The 22438-nt window shown below is 44.8% G+C and overlaps 1 protein-coding gene across 5 annotated transcripts in view; it reads left to right on the forward strand.

The window, feature by feature from the left end:
- SLC38A10 (solute carrier family 38 member 10) overlaps nt 1-22391 on the forward strand; it is a 97082-nt gene extending 74691 nt beyond the window's left edge. For all 5 annotated transcript variants that reach the window (XM_081317288.1, XM_081317287.1, XM_081317289.1 and 2 more), the window contains 5 exons: nt 12800-12967; nt 13184-13600; nt 16785-16886; nt 19912-20088; nt 20613-22391. In XM_081317288.1, the coding sequence (XP_081173414.1) occupies nt 12800-12967; nt 13184-13600; nt 16785-16886; nt 19912-20088; nt 20613-21727 (1979 nt within the window). In that variant the 3' untranslated portion in view covers nt 21728-22391. The remainder of the gene's footprint in view (nt 1-12799; nt 12968-13183; nt 13601-16784; nt 16887-19911; nt 20089-20612) is intronic.
- Nucleotides 22392-22438: the final 47 nt, after the last annotated feature.

Genomic DNA, 22438 nt, shown 5'->3' on the forward strand with positions numbered 1-22438 from the left:
AGCCGATCCATTCATTGGCATCTATTTTGGGTCATCCTTGTCCTCTCCTTAATCCGAAGAGGAATTCCAAGGAGCCGATCCATTCATTGGCTTCTACTTCCACCATGGTTGTTGGCTCTGCAAACAAGCAGGGTAGTAATCAGTTGGTCATTGCTATTCCTGGAAGTCCTTTTCTTCTTTCTTTTCCCTTTTTTTTTCCTCTTTGCACTTTTCCCCCCTTTTCTTTTACTTTTTATATTTTTCTTACTTTGTATTAGGCTTCTATCTTTGTATTTGTAAACTTTAATAAATTTATTGTAAAAGTAAAGATCTAGCTTTAAATATATATATATACATATATACATATACACACACACAAACATACACACACACACACACACACACACACGTGTTTGTTTGTTTGTGTGTGTGTGTGTGTGTGTAGTGATTTTCAATATTTTGGTCAAAAGTGGCAAATGTATCAAACCCAGCATCTAGCGGTTATACACACGACAGTTTTTTATTTTCAGGTTGATGAAAGAATATAATATGTACATTGTTAATTATGTGCAAACAAAGTATATAATTAAATAATACCGGTAGTTATTCTAGATCATGCTTTATTTATGGTGTGGACTCAAGTCTGAATTTTTTATCTTTTTTTTTTTTTGGATTAAGAAAGCTTGCTGTGTTGGAAAACAGCAAATCATAATTTTTCCTTCGGAGAGGGAACTACACAGTATGTGAGTGTTCTGCTGCCACTTTTATACACCGATATGCATTATAGTCCCTAAAGTTTATCAGCCATATTTCTGGGTTATCACCAGTTAACTGTTAAAACAAGCATTTGTCAGTTTTGAAAACGAACAGTCAAGGAAAACTGGAAAAAAAAATTGAATCTCTCTCACATTACTAATGTCATGCACGTGCGCGCGCGCACACACAGACACACACAGACACACAGACACACACATATGTACATATACATATACATATACACAGTGCTTTTTTTGTAAAAGAAAAAGGTGCCGGAACTCACACACGTCATACAACCCGCCTTGCCTACCCTACAAGGTTCCATATATACACACACACACACACAGATATATATATATACATATATATACATATACATATACATACATACATACATACATCATATATATATATATATATATATATATATATATATATATATATATATATATATATATATATATATATATATATATATATATATATATATATATATATATATCCAAGGAAAACAATAGGAGCTCACACGACTCAGCGTAGCTTTTGTACTACCGTATTTAATTGATAATTCAGGTTCACAAATAAATTCATTCAGTTGTTGTTTAGATTAGCAGGGTGAATCAAAGCTTGGTGAAAAATACTCATGGGCTTAGACATATGCTACAAATTAAGAAACACGATGCCTTTGAGCACATGCTCGGTTTAGGCAGTTTGTGATCTAGAAAAACCAAGGCTTGACGTTCTTTCCTCTCCTGGTTTTCCCCCCAAGCATTCTTTCATGATATTGAAATTACAAGAAGGAGGCACTGTGTTAATGGACAATGCGACCATACAAAAAGCATCCCATCATTGTTATTCCAGCTTGTATTAAAGGGAGTGACATCTCTCTAGGAAAATAAATGAATATTTAAAGAAAGAAAGTTTCCTGAGGATTACAGAGGAACAGAGACAGGTTATGAATGGAAAAGGACATTTTCCATATTTTCTTTTTCCATATTATTCTATATAATTCTTTCCTCTCCTGGTTTTCTCCCAGACATTCCTTTTCGGTAGTGTAATTTTAAGTGGAAAACATTTTTGAACTGTTCCTATTGTTAGTTGTTTGAGTATTGGGAACCTTTCCCAATCTGTTGTAAATCATCTGGAGATCTATAAATATATAATAGTCAAGCCAGGTTTAGATATACAGCCCCATCTTCCAAATGCTAGTTTAGGAAAAAGAATCCGTGAAAGAGAATAGGATTGTTGCATTCCCCCCCCCCCTTTTTCCAGCTTTTCTGGAGTTCTATTTAAGTAGATCTTAGAGTGATTCCTGATGATGCCAGGGTTTAACAAAATGAAGTGCTGTAACAGGTGGGAAATATCCAAACATACGTCTCTCTATGCTTTAGTGAGGCAATCTGACAGCCACAGAAGATAACATTTAAGGAATCTTTGGTGAAACTTGGAGATCATAAGAAACACACCCAAGGGGAGAACGTGGCTTTAAGTCCAGAATAGTTCAGAGAACTAGCATGGACAACAGAGTATTGTTTTAATGTATTTTGTTAATCTGTCCCTATTAGTTATATTAACCATATTCCAAAGCATGGAAGGTTTTCTGACTGGAAAGATTGCAGCCTTTTTGCCAGTGGGGTCAATGGGCCGTATCCTAGCCATTGAAAGCACAACTCTATTTAAGCTATGCATAAGAAAGCGCAGTCCATTGTAGCCCTCAGCGAGGTATGAACGAAAAATGTCTCCAAAGACCACAAGCAAAGCAGTGAAATCCATTCTTGAGGCACTCTAAAGGGGTGTCATCCCACAGCATTAGAAGATCTCCTTGCTAGGGTGTCAGAACCTGCCATCTTTCTTTCACATCTTATAACAGTGATGGCGAACCTTTCAGAGACCGAGTGCCCAAACTGCAATCCAAAATCCACTTATGTATCGTCAGGTGCCGGGTGGGCGTGGCCCATTGGGTGGGCGTGGCCCTGGTGGTAACGGCAGACTGGGTGGGATTAAAAAATTCAATCAATCCCAACTTTGCGAGATCTTTTTTTTTCCCCGCGAGAAGTTGAAATGGATTGATTGAACCTTTTTTTTTTTGGCACACGGCGGCAGAGGCCTAAAGCGAAATTTTTTTTTAATAAAACCCAGCTGAAGGCCTAGGACTGGGGCGACGGCGCGTGTGCCCACCGAGAGGGCTCTGCGTGCCCCCTGTGGCACCCGTGCCATAGGTTCACCACCACAGCCTTATAAGGTTATCTTTTAAGGGATGCTTGTGTGCTAAGGCACCATCTCCTCCGCTCTCTGTTGGAAATAATTTTGCAAAAAGAACCTGCTTCCCAGGGAGCTGCATTCTGTCATTCAAATCACGTATGGGGCTTCTGGGTTACTTGGCTGTCACTAGTACCCCCTCTTTCAGCCCACATCTGTTTCTCATTCTTGCACGAGCCTCTTGCGGAAACACATGGCTTTCCTCTTCAGGCAGCGTGCAAGGACTCTTTTCCCAGCTTGTTTCTGAATTTGTCCCAGCCCGGCCCCCCCCACAACCACCAACAATTTTAATTCGTGTTTGGCTTGTAAAGGCGGTCCTCATCGCTACACTATGCATTTCAGATATCTGCCTTTACCATATCATACCATACACATCAGTAGATGCTGGGGCTTGGGGTTGTTGTTGTTTTTAGAACTGTGGCTTTTGAGGATGTAGAGCCCCGAATTGTACAGACTTTCATTAAACTCTGCCCCATGGGTTTGGAGATGATGAATATTAGAATGCTGCCCTTTTATGTGAACACATATTGACCAGAAAATTTTGAATCATGCTTTTATTAATGACTCCCAAGTGCCCATTACACTCCCATCTGTATCTATAGGTGTTTACTGTCAGCCACTGCTTGTGAAGGTATAAAAACCCCTTCCAGAGCAAGGCGGCTATTGCAGGGCATGCAGATGTTAAGAGGTTGCTAAACTGCCTTTGAAAGTACGTGAAGGAATTATCCATTAAAAAAAATCTAATTAAGCAATTTCTTTTCTTCTTTTTTTTTTGCTTTTGAAAGATACCCTCCCCTTCCCCAGAGGGTCTTCCTGGGTGGATTACGGTTTTTTAATATTTTGCAGCTCCCTGCTTTAAAATCGTTCCTCAGAGCCCTCTTTCTGTTCCATCCCTCAGCGGCTTTCCATAACGAAGGTCTGATTCGCTGTCTCTCTACCCTCTTCCTAGCTAGTCCAGAAATGAAAAAAAAAACAATTTGGTCTCCGTGATTCACCGTTGCCATTAAAAAAAAATGTCTATCCATTCAGATTTAACATTTTTTGCCTCTGATGAGATGTGGCTGGGTCTTGCTTGGTGTCTAGTGTGCGCTGTCAGTCTGTTCCACTTACGGTCATCATGTGCAAAAAGCCCACAGTTCTGACATCTGTGTTAACAGGCGAGGGATTTAGAAGAAAACGTAGGGAGGCCTTTGCGAGCTTCAAAGGTTACACCTGTAATAGGCATTTTGGATGCACTTACTTTGTCATTCCCGTCTCGCACTGCCTTCTCCTCCTCCTCCTCCTCCTCCTCCTCTCCCCCACCCCCAGCTTGTTGGCTATGCAGAGAAGAAGCTGGAGCTCGTGTCTGAAATGGATTACCACCACCACCCCCCATTCCTCCCTCAGCTTCTGATAACTGCTGGAACAGCTTGGCTTGTTGGAGCACTCCCTGGTGCTTTGGGAGAACAATCTTTTAATAGCTCCTGTGACACAGAAAAAGGAGCTATTGCCCTGCTGTCATTTTTTGTTCAGTTTTACAGTCTGCATGTCAGGAGAAAACAGTGAACTAGTTTCCCCCCCCCCCTGCCATTCAGTCACCTTGTAAAAGTGTTAATAGTTACCATTTACAGATGTTCTCCGTGAAAGTATGTTCTCCTTATTGGGCAAGCCTTCGCAAACTTATCTGCTGCCCCCCCCTTTTTTTTTGTTGTTGTTGTCGTCTGTTCTTGGGTTTGAGCCCAAGCTATGCACCTGCACACAATCAAGGATTTGGGTCAGCTAAATGTCCTAGGAGGTGATGACTTTTCTGCATACATTAGGGAAGAACTGGGAACATTTTTTTCCTTTTTAAAATGCCTGTTAATGTGACTGCCTCCTTCCCAGAGTCGAGATAGGAGCGGAGCAGCGGTCTTCTGAACGTCTTCCCATTTGGAATGACAGAAGTAACAGATGATGTAGTACCTATGGATTTTCTTGGTTCCCATAGATTTCTCTTGTCAGTGGCCAGAGATTTGTGTTGGTGATCATGTCAAAACCATCTTTTTTTAGATGCTGTGAGACATATTAGTTCAGAAGCCTGGGGTAACATCAGATGAATTAATTCCTTCTCTCTACCAATAATTACGCCATTATCTTCATGTCCTTAGCTATAACTCTGTATTTATTGTCTAACAGCACGAGGGATTACTAGTTGGCATTGTGGATGCTGCTGAAATTTTACTTTGTTTCTTTACTAAAGAACTTTTAATTGTTTCTTTACTACAACAGCCTCATATTTGTCCATTAACACAAGTAAAGATTTTGCTACCTTAAAATAATCTGTTCTTTTTAAATTGTTGGATTTTCTTCTTTCATGATCTTCCGAAGCAGGGAAGGAGTAATAAAACAGGGTGTATGATAGGTTAGTCTAGAACAATATTTCCCAACTTGATGCCATTCAGATATATCAAGTTATATATCCTAGAATTGATACTGAGCTTTCTTTAATTTATTGCATTCCTCATGAATTGGGAGATAATGACAGTACAGGTAAGAGCCCGCCAAATTCAGCAGGCACCAGCTTGGGGAAAGCTAAAGGAATGTATTCTTCAATTCACCAACCATGTTAACTCTAAAAATTACCACCAGACCAAGAGAGGCAGTAGATTGCAGGAAATGCAAGCATGCACATGAATAACCCAGAGCAAAAAAATAAGAGTTCATTCATGTTTTCCTCAGCATCTTTAGAGTTTTAAACTGGCTACTCTTTTCTCAATAGACACCTAACTGGAAACAAGCATTTAAAATGTGTTACTTTTGTAACTGTTCTTTCCCTTTGCTGGTTAAAAATAAGCATGTCTATGTTTACCAATTAACAATTGCTGTGTATCCCCTCCCATTTTTTCTTTCCTCAAAATTTGAAAAGAGTAAAGACTTCTTAATATGTTTTTGTCCTTTCATAGGAACCAGAGCATTGATAATGTCAGAGGAGAGATGATGCTGGTTGAAATTGTGGGATAAGTGCCTTTACCTCTAGCACACAAGCTGTAGGTTTCATTCATTCATTCATTCATTCATTCATTCATTCATTCAATTTCTATAGGCGCCCATCTCAGTCAATGACTCTTCAAAATACAGTTTAAAATATATTACAATTAAAAATATTAAAACATTTTAAAAGCAATAAATACATGCTTTGTAGGGGATTGATTTTGCGAAAGGAGTGGGTGGCAGTGTCCCGGGGTCATGTGATCACCCTTTGCAACCTTCCGATATGCAAAGTCAATGAGGAAGCCAGATTCACTTACCAACCCTGTTACTAACTTAACAGCTGTAATGATTCGTTTAACAGCTGTGGCAAGAAAGGTCGCAAAATGGGGTAAAACTCACTTAACAACTGCCTTGCTTAGCAAAGGAAATGTTAGGCTCAACTGAGGACTACCAGGACTGAAGAACATGAAGAGGTTTGTCCTGGCACTTTATTTGAATTATTCCAGGATAAACTGCAAGAAGTACGAAGCAAAGCAATTATATTTTTCTTGTAAGGAGCTCTTTACCTGGGATATTTTGAAACAAAATCAGCTGCCATTGTGGCTTTAGAGGCCACAAAGAGCATCAGATGGGTTTTTTTTCCTCCTGCAGATCTGAATTGATTGTAATGCAGTGGGCCAGACAGTGCAATCCTCATCTTCCTGGGAGCAGAGCTGCCCCCCCTTAAGTCAAATTCTTGGAGAGAGTATTGGAAAAGCTTTTAGGGTTGCTCGCTCGTGATGAGATTTTATTGCAGCCCAGAGGGACTGGTTGGTGGGCCATTAAAGTAAAAGTGGATGCTTCGGAAAACCCTGTGGGAAAAGTCCTTCCCTCGCTCACCCTGTCCAATGCAGCCAGAGGAGTAGCTTGGGTTGGCTCGGTGTGAGCCATCATTCAGCCACTGGTCCTTGGGTGCACTCCCAACATTTGGAGGTTTTCATCTCTTCCCTACCCCCCTTTCTGCCTGATCTTTTTTTTTCCCCTTCTTCTGCTGTTTTTATAAGCTAAGAAGCTTTTTACAGCCTCTTTGCCTTTTTCCTGTCAAGCCCAGCACCCCTCATAAAACATTAAGAGGCACAACATTACTGTAACATTATCCGAAGGGACCGCAAGGGCGACTCCACAGTTTCAGTGATTATTACACATCCTGGGCAAAATGGTTCTCTCCAAACCACATATAGCCCCTTATAGATTTCCAAGCAGCATGAGAGGCCGTTAATTCACGCCCTGATGATGAACTTAATTTTGCTTCCTGCTGAGAAAATGACAGCTTTGAGGCAACTTTGTCTTATTACAGAGTGGAGACTTTTTTATCTCTTTTTTCCCCCTTTTGTTTTGCTCTGAGTGTCACACTGCATGTGTTTGCGTGTGTGTGTTTGCGTGTGTGTGTGTTATATATGCAAAGCCAGAGGTTTTAGATACAAGCTTACTAGTTATGTTCCACATTGTTGAACACAACTGGAGCATTAATAAATTAATGCCAAAACCCTCCACCTTATCAGAGGGGAATACAAAGCTGAAATAAACAAGGAATGTGCTGTATCTGTTCTGCTTTTCCCGGCGTAGGTGCCGTTTAGTCAAATGACCTGGAGAAAATCAGCTTGTGACAGTCCCAACATTCTAGGCCAGGTGAAAGGATCATGGTCCAGGTGATAAAGTTAAATTCCTGGTAGAAGCTGCCAGTGTTATTTCAGAAGCTGCTGAAATAAAGATTAATCCAGGGCTTGCCACTAAGCCCTGAACTTAAAAGGGGAAACATACATGTAACATGTGTTCCCTTTTAAATCTGCAACTCACTGACTGTGCCTGAAAGCTCGTCCGGGTTGTTTGGCTGCACAGCAGTCCTGCTGTGAGAAACAGGAAAGACAGTGTCCATTCCCTGTTTCTTTCAGCTTTCTATTCCCCTCTGATAAGGTGGGAGTCTCTGGCATTAATTCGTTAAAATGCTTCAACCATGGGTTTTTTCCAGCAGGGAATGCAGCTAGCAAGCTTGTATCTAAACTTCTGGCTTTGCAGCTGGATTTTCTCCCCCTGAGTTATTGGTAATCAGGGTTTTGGGGAGAGAGAATGTCCTTGTAAGTCTGCACAACTACAAAATTTGACACGTATTACATTCAGTCCACTATTTTTGTTTAAAGTAAGTTCCTTTAGACATATAGTAAGGGTAAAGAAACTTGGATGTTTACATGCAATGCATCTTCATGGCTCAAAACTGCTTCACTCTGATTTTTTTCCCCCCCTACGTGGCCCGTGGAAGGGAAAGCATATGCCACTGTGATTGAAAATTGCATGCTACGTATATCTGAGTTACAAAACAACAGTATTCCCAGCAGCATCCAAATATGGACGTATGGTTTGAAAAGTAGGGTTTTTAAGGTAGGGTTTCAACTCGCCATTCATAAAGGCCATTTTAGCTTGAGTTTCTGGGAACTGTAGACCCAGTGGAATGCTGGAACCAGCTCATACAAGCTTGCAAAAGCTGATTGTTAACTTTTCTGGAATTCTATGAGCCACTTGAGAGCAGAGCTGAGTCACAATAGAGCAGGCTGCTTAGCTGTTCAGTGGCTAGTAGTACAAACACTGTGGCAGCAATAGATCTGGAGATCCAATTGTTAAACATTTACCAGCACACCACTTAATCTAGACCCAATGTATATTTTGAAAATACCAACTTGGGGAAGATTGATGTATGTGGTTTCTTCTCCCCCCCCTCCTCTCCCCCCCCATCCCATGTCTGGTTTAAAAGTCTTCTTAGTCTGGGTTGGACTTCACAAGTCAGAGAGCAACTTTTCAATCTTATACTAAGCAGTGCCTATCTTATTGCCCATTAATATTTGTCCCCATCCCATTTTCTTTTCTTTCTACTCCCCAAGTCCAAATATGGGTAACATTTTAGCCGGGTGCTGCCATTGGGTTATATGATGATCGCCTCACCGGAAATTTGGGGATGTTTTTATTTTCCTTTTAGGGGTTGGGAAAGCTTATGGAAATAGGCGTGACAGGTATTCCCAGTGACTTAATGCATTTGCTTTATGCAGTAAATTGTAAGAGAGGTAGACATGCCTGGTTGAAAATTACTGTTTCTTTGCTGATGTTGCTGAGTTCTGGGAATTGCAAAAATATTCCATAAGTGGCCCAAGGGCTGTAGGATGCCCACTCCTGCATGGTCCCTAAACGGTATAGACAGAACTCAGCAGCCTGAGCAAGGATAATGGAAACAGAATGATTTCCTGTTTAAAACAAAATGTATCCTATCCTCATGTTGTCACATAAGAGCTCCCAGGTTTAAGGATATGAAGCAGAGTGCCTACAGGATTCTGTCCACATTTTCTCTGAAGAATCATGAGCTTAAGGTGGAAGGGGTCTAACTCCCGCACTTGGTACTCTGGTGAGTGGATGTGGAAGACAAGTCCTCTTACTTCCTTTCTTGAATCTTGCAGTAGGTAAAGAATGGCCCTGTCTTGAGAAATCAGATTTAACATATATTTAGCATCAGATCCAGCATGCAGAAGCTACTGTGCTTTAGGGAAAGTTTCCCAAATAATCTGGGCAATGAGCCATACCAGACCCTGAGCCTACGTTGTCTCACTTTTGGTTTTCATTTTATCTAAATCAGGGATGGGCACGCACATACAGAAATTGAGGGGGGGGAAATAGCGATCGCTTTCAAAATAAAAATCCATGTGGGGCGGACAAGGACAGCCAAAGAGCTGGATGTGTCCCAGGGGCCATAAAATGCCCACGTCTGGTCTAGATTATAAAGGTAAAGGTCTCCTCTGTCCAGTCATGTCTAGGGAGCAGTGCTGATCTCCATTTCTCATCCGAGGGAGCTCACTTTGTCCAAATATATTTTCTATGGTCATGTGGTCAGCATGACTATACGCCAAAGGCGCATGGAACACTGTTACCTTCCCACCACAGTGGTTCCTATTAATCTACTTGCATTTGTGTGCTTTCAAACTGATAGGTGAGCAGGAGCTCATCCTGTTGTGGAATGCTTGGGTCTTGAACCCGAGCTGTCAGCTTTCCAGCAGACAAGTTCACCATTTTTAACTGCTGAGCCATCTTGCCCCCTTCAGTCTGCATATATGCCACTGAGATCATAACATCCCCAACATATTCTGGGACAGGGACGGCTAGTCCCACTAATTTCAGCAGAAGACTTTGGGGAATGTTTTTGCAATTGTTGTAGCTACAGACTTCGTTTTGTTATTTGCTTCCTCTTGCATTTCTGGAAATACTGGTTATCTTTCTTATATCATGGCTGCCAGACATTCATATTGTCCAAATATAGTTCCTTACAAGTCAGTTTCTTTTAACTTGCAAATATCAAAGTCTCTGAAGTCACTATAATTGTGCCCTGTGCTGGTGATTTGCTAATCTACCGGATTCCAAAAGACCATGGAGTTCTAGTTTAGTTGTGGTCCCTGACAACATTCAAACAGTTTTAGAAACCCAGAGGTTGGTAATCATAGTAGTCTAGGTAATGTTTTCTCCTACCCATCCTCATTCCCTGATAGCTTCCTTTGAACAAAAAAGGGGCTATAGCAGGCATGCTGGCTGAGGAATTCTGGGGGTTGAAGTCCACAAGTCATAAAAGGGCCAAGTTTGAAGACCCCTGGGCTGTAGTTTGAGGTTGCTCATTCATTTGCACCTTGTTGCCTGTTGGTCTAGTTCACGGGTGTCAAACCACATCACATGACGTGTTGCGACGTATCGTGACTCTTTTTGCATTGCTGGCAAATAGGGTGGGCGCGGCTTCAGTATGATGAAACGGGCACGCGGCCCAGCAGTTTGACAACCCTGGTCTAGCTAATCTGAGCCTCTGATGCCTAAATCAGCCTTCCCTAATCTGGGTTCTCTCCAGCTGTATGGATTTCAAAATTTTCCACCCAGGGAAGCTGTTGTTTAGAATTCTGGGAGTTGAAATCCAGACAACATAGCAAGAGTCCAAGTTGGAGAAGGCTGGAACCCAGCCACGCAGCCACCCACCCCTACCCCAACTTGATGTTCTTTTAGACTGAGATGTGAACGAGAGAGAGGGACAGAGAGAGTAGAGTGAGGGGGATGCAGCTTGAATGGAGAACATGTTTCCCGAGAGCTCTCTGGAACATGGAGCCAGCTTGGATTGGAAGTAGGACTTTGGCTGTAATTCTTCAGCTGCATTACTTTCTCTTGCATTTGGTCTCCCTGACAATGCTAAGGCAGCTTCATGAAGCCAAGTACAGTACTCCTGTCTTCCCCCCACTGTGTTCTGTTCCTGGCAGCAGCCTACTCCAACTTGTGTACCTGCTGAAGATCATCTGCCCCACTTGGAAGGTGTGTGGGTGGAGGCAAAGTTAATGTTCACAAGGAGCTGAGAATGAAAATGGGACAGGGTGGGGAAGGGTGTTCACATAAGTGTGAGAATGACTATTTCAGACTTCAACTCTGCAGAAATGCTTGGCGTGACTTCAGCTGCCAGAAGTGAGGGAACAGTCTGAGCTGCGCTATTTTTTTTTGGGGGGGGGGCGTTGATAAAGCTAACTCCTCAGGCTGTTTCACCATGTAGGCCCCTGATAATGGGAGATTTAGTCTTCGTGTTCTCATGTATTCACTCTTTTTTTTTAAAAAAAAATGACTTTCAAGGTGAATGTCTGTGGCTTTGGTCGGATGGGAGAAACATTGAATGTATTCTTAACCGTTTAGTCAGTAAAGCAGCTGGAGATGAGAAGGATCTGCCCCATCCACCTGCAGAATTTCAAAGCCCAGGAGTAGGACTGTCACTCTTCCTCCTCGCTGCAGGCTGCTTTCCTGCAGAGAGCAATGTCAGGCTTTTAAACTAGAGGCATAATTGGGAAAGCCTGAAGCCTCTTCCCCGACACCCTATCTCCCTCCTGTTAATTCTGGTTTTAACAGAGAAGAGCTCTGCCTGTATCTGCAAGCAGGGAGAGAGGCTGGCAATTCCTACAGCAAGAGGCCTGAATAAACAGGCCCCAGACAGCCTTCAGCTGCCTCCTTTCTTCACTCTGCCTTTCTTTCTTGGTTTTCTCCCTCCTGGGAATTTCTCTTTGCTCTCTACCTCTTTCGCTTCTGTTGTAAACCAGCCCTTTAGTATGTTTCTTCTAGGTTTGCTAATTCCAGCAGGTAACTTCCCTCAGCCATGCCTGGCATCTTCGCTGCTTGTCATGCATAGCATGTAAATGAGCAAGAGCAATGCTGCCATCTAGTGTCCACCCACCCCAAACAGCAGCATTTTGTTTATACTAAGAATCCAGCACAATTATTTGTGTGTGTGTCTGTGTACAGTATATACCCAGGAGAGTTGTGATTACTTTTCTCTCTTATACTATAAAATGGAACAGTGTGTGTGTGTGAGAGAGAGAGAGAGAGAGATGGATGGATGGATTAGTGTCACTTCTTACACCTAAAGAATCTCTTGAGTTTGCACTTACGCTCATATTTCTCATTGGCAGTATGGTGGTATATAGATGGGGAAGATGGCGCAGAGTAAAAGGGAAGGTTGTCTCTTCCCAAGCATAATTGATGCCATCAAACTAACAACTCGTTTTCCACGACAGTTTCTTCAAAGCCGAAAACAACAGGAGATACAGCCACAAGAGAAATGGGGAGCTTGGTTGTATGTCAGATGGGCAGCCTGTTTCCTTAATCATTTCCAGTGCTTTTTTTGTAAAAGAAAAAGGTGCCGGAACTCACACATGTCATACAACCCGCCTTGCCTACCCTACAAGGTTCCATCCCAAAAAGGTCCCGGAACTCCGTTCTGAGCGTTCTATGAGAAAAAAAGCCCTGATCATTTCTTAACTATGTTTTTCAGATCAAGACCCTGCAATTCAAGAAGTGGCTGATAACCGTGACAGACCCAAATTGGTGAATGAGAAAGAAGAGGTGGAGCAACCACAGATCAAAGTTCCCATGGATATGCCTAAGAGAGAAGACAAGGAGAAACCAAAGGAGGAGGTACAACTGGACCGGCCTGATCAAGGTAGTGTAGAATTAGAACTGGAAAGAGCAATAGAGGCTAGAAATATTGAAGTCAGAGAAGCAACAGATTCACAACTTGTTGTAATTTTCGGTTCCCATTTATTTGATCAGAGAGCCCTGTAGACGTCAACTTATAAATATGCATGAATTGTATTTCACCAAATGCGTTGCTTTGTATGCTGTTCTTGATTGAGAGTCTGTGTTTCTTTTCCTATAGGCATTGCACAACCTGTGGGAGAAGCCCATCGCCATGAGCCACCAGTACCCCGTGATGGGGTAGCAGTGGATGAGGGCCAGGACCGGGAGGAATCTGAACAGAATCGGCCACCGGCAGACAAGGATGTCCTGGTAGAGAACAATGCTGTGGTGGAGAAGGAAGAACTTAAAAATGTTCCCAAACAAGCCGATGAAGAGAATGGCCAGAAAAAGTTGGAAGACCAGCCCATAAAAGATCACAAGCCAGTGCCCGACGTGGTTGCACACAAGGATGATCAGTCTCCTCAGAGAGAGGTTCAGCTAGAAAAGCAGAATGAGAAGAGAGACAAGGCTGTGGGCGGGAAGAATGGTGCCAATTTGCAAGGAGTTGAACATGGCAAAGAAAGGGTAAAATCCATGGAGATGGAAAATGAAGCACGTAGGTACTTTTCTCTGCTTCTTTTGGTTCCAGGGGAGTCTAATGTATTACCGTATATACTTGAGTATAAGCCGACTCGAGTATAAGCCGAGACCCCCAATTTCACCCCCAAAAACTGGGAAAAGTTGTTGACTCGAGTATAAGCCGATCCGCCGTTCTGCAAGCATCCGCCGCCGGCGGAGGCTGGATCCGCGCTCTGCAAGCCTCTGCCGCCAGCAGAGGCTCGATCCGCCATTTTGCAAGCCTGAATACACAGGAATACCCTGTGTGGCCGCGGCTCTCGGGGAAGCCCTGGCTGTCCGCTTCCTCACTCCACGCTGCCATTCGGGGCCCGCGCGTTCCCCGGGTAAATCGCGGCGCCCAGCAGGCGAGGAAACACGCCCGTTCCAGTCGCCCCCCCTTCCCTCAGGAGACGCGAAGCAAGTGACCGCCCGGAGCTTACCGAGGACTTGCGCGCGGCCGAGGCTTCGGTGCTTCCAGGATCGCGCGCACCTCTCCCAAGCTGCCGCCGTCCGGAGACCTGCCGAAGTTTAGGGAGGTTTGGGGAGGTGCACGCGCACCTCCCCAAACCTCCCCAAACGTCGGCAGGTCTCCGTTCCTCCGCGCAGACCTGCCGACGTTTGGGGAGGTTTGGGCGCCTCCCCAAACCTCCCCAAACGTCGGCAGGTCTCCGTTCCTCCTGCCGACGTTTGGGGAGGTTTGGGCGCCTCCCCAAACCTCCCCAAACGTCGGCAGGTCTCCGTTCCTCCGCGCAGACCTGCCGACGTTTGGGGAGGTTTGGGCGCCTCCCCAAACCTCCCCAAACGTCGGCAGGTCTCCGTTCCTCCTGCCGACGTTTGGGGAGGTTTGGGCGCCTCCCCAAACCTCCCCAGGTCTCCGTTCCTCCGCGCAGACCTGCCGACGTTTGGGGAGGTTTGGGCGCCTCCCCAAACCTCCCCAGGTCTCCGTTCCTCCTGCCGACGTTTGGGGAGGTTTGGGCGCCTCCCCAAACCTCCCCAGGTCTCCGTTCCTCCTGCCGAAGTTTGGGGAGGTTTGGGCGCCTCCCCAAACCTCCCCAGGTCTCCGTTCCTCCGCGCAGACCTGCCGACGTTTGGGGAGGTTTGGGCGCCTCCCCAAACCTCCTCAAACGTCGGCAGGCCTCCGTTCCTCCTGCCGACGTTTGGGGAGGTTTGGGCACCTCCCCAAACCTCCCCAGGTCTCCGTTCCTCCGCGCAGACCTGCCGACGTTTGGGGAGGTTTGGGCGCCTCCCCAAACCTCCCCAGATCTCCGTTCCTCCTGCCGACGTTTGGGGAGGTTTGGGCGCCTCCCCAAACCTCCCCAGGTCTCCGTTCCTCCGCGCAGACCTGCCGACGTTTGGGGAGGTTTGGGCGCCTCCCCAAACCTCCCCAAACGTCGGCAGGTCTCCGTTCCTCCTGCCGACGTTTGGGGAGGTTTGGGCACCTCCCCAAACCTCCCCAGGTCTCCGTTCCTCCGCGCAGACCTGCCGACGTTTGGGGAGGTTTGGGCGCCTCCCCAAACCTCCCCAGATCTCCGTTCCTCCTGCCGACGTTTGGGGAGGTTTGGGCGCCTCCCCAAACCTCCCCAGGTCTCCGTTCCTCCGCACAGACCTGCCGACGTTTGGGGAGGTTTGGGCGCCTCCCCAAACCTCCCCAAACCTCCCCAGATCTCCGTTCCTCCTGCCGACGTTTGGGGAGGTTTGGGGAGGCGCCCAAACCTCCCCAAACGTCGGCAGGTCTGCGCGGAGGAACGGAGACCTGGGGAGGTTTGGGGAGGTGCCCAAACCTCCCCAAACTTCGGCAGGAGGAACGGAGACCTGGGGAGGTTTGGGGAGGCGCCCAAACCTCCCCAAACGTCGGCAGGTCTGCGCGGAGGAACGGAGACCTGGGGAGGTTTGGGGAGGCGCCCAAACCTCCCCAAACGTCGGCAGGAGGAACGGAGACCTGCCGACGTTTGGGGAGGTTTGGGGAGGCGCCCAAACCTCCCCAAACGTCGGCAGGTCTCCGTTCCTCCGCGCCCTGCCTGCCTGCTTCTTTCCGCTGTGGAAAGAAGCAGGCAGGCAGGGCGCGGAGGAACGGAGACCTGCCGACGTTTGGGGAGGTTTGGGGAGGTGCGCGCGCACCTCCCCAAACCTCCCCAAACTTCGGCAGGTCTCGGACGGCGGTGGCTTGGGAGAGGTGCGCGCGATCCCGGAAGCACCAAAGCCTCGGCCGCGCACAAGTCCTCGGTAAGTTTTTTTGTTGACTGGAGTATAAGCCGAAGTGGAATTTTTCAGCCCAAAAAGTGGGCTGAAAAATTCGGCTTATACTCAAGTATATACGGTACTTGGTCTTCTGAGATTTTGCATTTATACACTTGACATAAATTATTACAGAAATTGATTTGTGCCATTGAACGCCTGGAAGAACTGCCAGAGACAGTTAAAGCCACACCCACCCTAATCTGCTAAAGTCTGAGCTGGGCTTTTCAGGAATTTTTCAAATTCCTACTGTATCGACCTGCCCTGTTCACAGCTGTTTCTTTGCCACAAGGCTTCTGTCCTTTTATTTACAACGTCCACCTTGTGCCGGTGTTTTCTCCCACGTGGTCACATCCTAGCTTTTACTGAAAGAAAGAAGTCCACTTCTGCAATAAAAAAAAAATGTGGGTTTTATATCTCAGGCAAAATAATTATGAATTGCTTCGTTTGCAGTTAAAAAAAACAACTTATGTGTGAAATGTAGCAATGAATTCCCAGAATCCTGCTTGCCCCGACTTAAATTCACAATTTTTCTTTGTATAGAGGTACCACTGAAGAGCCGTTTCAGTCGTTGCTTGGGAAAGGGGGTGCACTGAATTATTGGCCATGGCTCTTGTGCGATTCTTCACTTTGCTAAGCGTCACATGCTACCCCCATTTTGGTCATTGGGGATTCAGAGCCAGATCTTGACAGGTGCCTCATTGCATAAGTGCCCCATTGCTGAGCTCTCTAGGGCTCGGGTTTGCATTTTTAATAGGCTTTAGGCAGTTAGCAGTGGTTTCTTGCCAGCAGGCTATAATGCTGTTAAATATTTTTTATGACTTTTTCTTCGGCAATCAAGTTGGATAGAAACTGCAAAGAGGAAGGGGGGGCAGGGGCAGGGGCAGAGAACATCTGTCATTTTCTTCGCTCCATCCAGGAAATATCTGTCCGTTTCTTCTTTTCAGATGATAAAAAAGATGTAGCTTCTTCGGAGAAGTTTGGTCCGGCCCAAAGTGAGCAGAGAGAGGTTCGTAACGCAGAAGACAAGCCTGAGAGCAAGCTCGAAGGTAAGCGTCCTTCCTCCACAGAGACAGACGTGTATATGCACATGCACGTGTGCACTCACACACTACACGTGTGCACGCTGAGGTTACCACCTGCTTCTCTGTCAGCCTTTGGTGCGCAGGTGTTATGCTATATATGCCTAGGCCAAATTCTTTAAGCGTACTGTGAGGGAGAAGCTAGATAAAGGCTAGACGGCAAGGCCAGGCCACCTTGTCTTTGAGGTGATCTCAGACTGTGTGATCTGAGGCTACAAGCACCAGAGCGATGCTCTCCTGCCATTTTGGTGAAAAGTAAACCACCAGGTCTCGTAGAGCCATTTGCTTCTAATGAAGCCACATTCCATTTAAGACTGCTGCTAAGTGAAGGAAGAGCCTTCTCCACCAGTGTCCCCAGTTCCTCAAAACAGATGTGATTGTATTGGGGGTACATCTGAATAGGCCGTATTTTAAAACAGAGCAGCCTCGCCTCTCCTTTCCTCCCTTTCTTTTCTCCCAACACTTCAGAAGTCGCCAGCATTAGGAGAACTGTTGGGCTTCAGAAGCTCTTCCCTTTTCAGTCAAAACTGCAGCGCCTGCCAGTCTGACAACTTAAACATAACCTTCAAAGCAGGCTCCTGTTAGACATCCTCAAATTCTTGTTTTATATAGGACTGTGAAGGCCATCGCACATTTGCTAAAAATAGTTTTAGTCTTGCGAGTTCTCTGGTGTTTTGAATACTCCTATATACATTTTGTGCAGAAATCCTCCAGGCATATGAGAATGATTTTGTCCCCTTGCCAGTCAAAATCTTCTGATTTCCCTAGACTGTTTGCCAATGGGGTTAATGCTAAGACCAGCTGATTATTACCTTCTATCCCTTTTCTGTAATCTGTACCCCTACTGGCAATTAACTTTACATTAATTTCCTCCCCATTGTCTTGATAACATTTAATGTGTTTACAAGTTGCTAGCAAGAGATCTCCAGGTTGTCAATATATAACTGGCTGTTCTAAAATATGTTTGCTTCTTTGGAAAAGAATAGTTCTTTCTGAACTATTGTGTTGTAGGGCCTGAAACTCTTCTGAGCTAAATAATGCCTATGATATTCAGTGGAGCACTTGTATTCTAAAATAAGCATTTCCTATTTAGTTTAGTGTAGGTAACAACCAGGTCTCTTCCAGTGAGTTCTAAGGACTCTTGGGTGCATTATATTTTACGCGTGGAGTCTGTATGCCAAGAATTAAATGGTTGTGAACTCAGCTGAGAAGAGAATGATGGGGGGGGGGAGATATCCCTGTAGGTAAGAGAAAAAAGCTGCACTTAAAAGATGTGAAAGCTTGATGAAAGCAAGAGGGTAGATTCCCCCAAATTGATTTCCAGATATGCTGGTGTTGTAGCTCCTAGAATTCCTAGCCCAGGGGTAGGCAACCTCGGCTCTTTTATGACTCATGGACTTCAACTCCCAGAATTCCTGAGTCAGCTATGCTGACTCAGGAATTCTGGGAGTTGAAGTCCATGAGTCATAAAAGAGCCGAGGTTGCCTACCCCTGTCCTAGCCTTTTGTTTTTTCATGCTTTCAAGATACCATCTACTTCCTATTTACAATGCAGTCCTTTTAGCAGTCCCAAGAAGGTTCTACACCCGTTTGCACTCTGATTCAGGTGACTTTGAGGAGACAGATGAAACCCCCCCCCCCAAGTGGCCTCAAGGACTCTCAAGAGTGCTAACGACCAACACTCAGAGTGCTAAGAATACAAATCCATCCATTCCCCACCAGTTAGAACCAACCAAAGAAGCTTCTTGGATGAGAAGCAAAAAGTTTTCAAAGAGAAAAAATAAAAAGGAAGTCCAGTCATCTTTGGGGTTGGGGGTGGTGGCGGGGCGGGGTGGGGGAAGCATCTTTGAGACAACCATGACCTGGATGATGGAGCGTTTCCATAGACAATTTGCCTTCAAGACAGTTTTGATTTGTGTCACACATGGAAAACTCCTTATACTGTAGTTTTCTTGGCAACTTTTTGGGAAGTGGTTTGCCTTCTTCCTTCTAGGGCTGTGAGGGACGGATTGGCCCAAGCTCATCCAGCTGGCTTTGTGCCCAAGGCGGGATCCACAGTCTTCTGGCTTCTAGGATGATTTTTTTTTTAATCCCATTTATATCCCGCCCTTCTCCGAAGACTCAGGGCGGCTTACAATCTAAGAAGCACCAATCAATGTGCCCTTTTCATGGTTAGTGAGAATTCTGGGAGCTGCGATCCTAACTCACGGAGGACACCAGTTTGGGGGAAAGCTGCGTATAGAAAGCTGCTTAGGGTATCTATATATGTTCTCACTTATTTCCTATTAAACAGCAGTGACCACGGTATCTGAGAATGTAAAATTGATCCAAATGATACCCAAGTGAAATAGGGAAGACTCCTGGACAATGAGAAAATGTGGGACCATTCGGGAGGGCCCCTTTTAAGTCTACTTCTTTCCCATATTTGCCTTACTTACTTAATAAACTAGAACAGGTAGTAAAAAGTAAAATTATAAAATAAGAGAAATGAAATGTAGGGATTCCCATGCCTCTCTCAATGTAGGTGTCTGGATAACCAACCATATGTGAACATAAAGGTGTATTTCTTTCCAAGTCCAATTCTTTTGACTATGTGACTGTTAAGAGTTCTTTTGTTTTTACATTCCCACTTTGCCTGTTTTTACTTTACATTATGCCAGGATGTGTAGTTTGCTGAGATTATTACTTGGCTGTCCTTTGGGACAAGAGTTCCTTTTCTGCTTATTTGCACAGTAGGTTGTTGATCTTCGTGGTGTAGATCAAGAAGGAATGCCGTATTAATTATCCTTTCTGGCAAAGCCTTTCTGGAAGGTGATTGGGAAATCAGATTTCTTGAGGCTCAAGCTTAAGGATGAGCATGTTACCTCTAGATTAAAGAAGCACAGTGTCTATATGCAAATATGGCAGAGACCATCTTCCTGATTTTCTTCTTGAAGATCTGCAGTAGATTCCTTCTAGCCTCAGTTTCTTCCCCCCACCCCCACCCCTTCCAGGAGATGAGGAGAAGCAGCTCGACCATGCCGTCCTGTTGCAAGTGATAAAGGAACAGCAGGTTCAGCAAAAGCAACTCTTAGATCAGCAGGCAAAATTGTTAGCAGTGATTGAGGAACAACACAAAGAGATCCACCAGCAGAGGCAAGAGGACGGAGGCGAGGAGAAGCCAAAGCAAGGTAACACACACACACACACATACAAAATATTGTAGAAAGATGCTTGTGGAGCTGTTATAAAATCTGCCCAGAGAAATCTCCCTTCTCCAGTGACTTCTACAAGCAATAGGTTAAAAGCTGACTTAATTCTGGAAGCTAAGAGAGCAGCTTGCTTCATGATTTGAAAATGCTAGGATACACACACACACACACACACACACACACACGGAAATGACAAAGGAGTAGGGAGTCAGTGAAGTAGAAGAAAAATGATATTAGAGTTTGAGGAAATCTCCACGCATCCCAGCACTTGTTCAAAACTATAGGAAGACTATAAACTATAAAACAGAAGGTACTGCTTAAGACACATCTTATTTATAATTTCACAATTAATGCAGTAACTTTGGCAGTCAGATGTAGTAGGGAGGGTACTGAGTAATTCTCCGAGGGCCTCTGGCTAAACTGTTTAGTTGGTGATGAGAGTTTTCTAGTTTGCTAAATTGCGTATACAATCACTGAGAGCTCTCCCCTTCTCTTTGCAATAGAAATCCAGCTGGAACATGGCCTATCTTTGACCAAGAGTAAAGAGAGAGAAGATCACCCTGACAACAAAATGGAAAATGCTCCAAAGAATATACCAAGTGATAACCTGGGCCATCCTTTGCATCTGCCTGAGAACCAGCCCCAAAATCCTGATGAAATTAAAAGACAGCAGGCCATTGGTCCAGGAGACTTAAGACCCATACAAAACAAATTAACTGAAATTCCCCCTAAAAATCTTATGGCTCAAATAAACGATGATGAGAAAATTGTACAACATCAAGATAATGCAAACCACAAAGCGGAGTTAGAACCAGTCAGGAGCAATTCACAGATTGTTAGGCCTGATGGACACCACCAGGAAAAGCAAGCCAAGGCTGAAGACTTGAAAGGGCAGGAGATTCAAGTGGCGGACAATATTGAGAAAAGAAAGGAGGCTGTGAAAAGGGTGGAAAGCCAAAGAGAGATACCAGAGGTAGCCAACATCCACGGTGCTGAGGGAAGGATTCCTCACATAGCTTCTGAGAGTGAGTCCCTTGACAAGGAGGCCAAAAAAGACTTCCATGATCCAGAGATTCCACTTAAACCAAAGATTGCTGGTAACGGACCAGGGAAATTGGAAGTCCATGAAACTGTGAAAGCTGACCAAGGTGGGGAAAGACAGAGGTTACCTTTGGACCAGGTTGACAGATTACAGGGCCAAGGGGCCAAGAGTAAAGAGAGGATGGCCACTGGATCCCATCATCCACAGCTGAGTCACACCAATGGTCAAGGGCACGATTCAAAGAGAGAGCAAAGGATCCCAGAGAGCTTGCAGGAAGCTGACAGTGACCATATCTTACAGGCAGACATAGTTAGGCCTGAGTCCAGGGATCATGAAAAGGTCAAAGCCAACAGAGACCTCAAGCTACAAGCAGACCTGGACCTACGCCGCAAAAGGCGAGATCTGGAGGAAGAGGTGGGAGGTGTAATATTTGGACTTAACCCCGTCCCGGATGTGAGAGTCAATGACCTCCGTAGTGCATTAGACACTAGGTTCAATCAGGCAGCAGAAGGTGCCCAACAAGCCCTTCACAGCCGACAGATTAAACAGATAGCAGCGGGAGAAGAAGAGGCGTGAAAGTCTTTGCACTCTAGGGAAATGTAGGAATCCACCAGCTCCTTAAAGGTGTCTGTTATGCAGCTAAGTGCCATTGGTATATAACCGTTGGCAGCCCAGGTCAATCTGAACTGAGCCCCAATGACCGAGCATTCTTTGCTCTGGCAGAAAGAGGAATTTCCACGCTGCCAGCCAATTTCATTCTTCAAAGATGCTCTTCTCACTCTGCTGGTAGCTTGTGTGCAAAACCCCAAGTTCCTCTATTTTTCCTGGGTTCTGAAAATGCTTTACACTTGCCATCTTTCCAAAGAAGCATGCACCTTTTTAATTCCTGCTCAGATACTTTTAATGGTTTCATTTCTATGTCTAGTGTCCGTTGACTTATTTTATCTTGTTGGAAAATGCCTTTATGGGTACGTGGATGTTACCCGCCCTTAAAATTAATGTTTGGATTTTTGTGTTCTACCATTTGCTAAATGGGTTGATTGGCTTTTGGAAATGGTTGCAAGAAGATGAAAGAAGTTCTGTAAACGTCTGAAAGGGGAGCATCTCTTCAAAGATAAAATCTTAGGAATATGGACTTGGTTGCTAACAAATGCATTTTTACAGCGACTTACAAACTGCTCTGATCGTTTTCAACCAGGTCCAGCATTAGCAATAATAAAAGTAACCTATTTTTTCTTCATTTTTGGTTATCAAAATGTAGGTCTGTTTTAAAAAAGATATCCGTCT

Source organism: Vipera berus, assembly GCF_964194415.1.
Source record: "Vipera berus genome assembly, chromosome: 2".
NCBI classification, from domain to species: Eukaryota; Metazoa; Chordata; class Lepidosauria; order Squamata; family Viperidae; genus Vipera; species Vipera berus.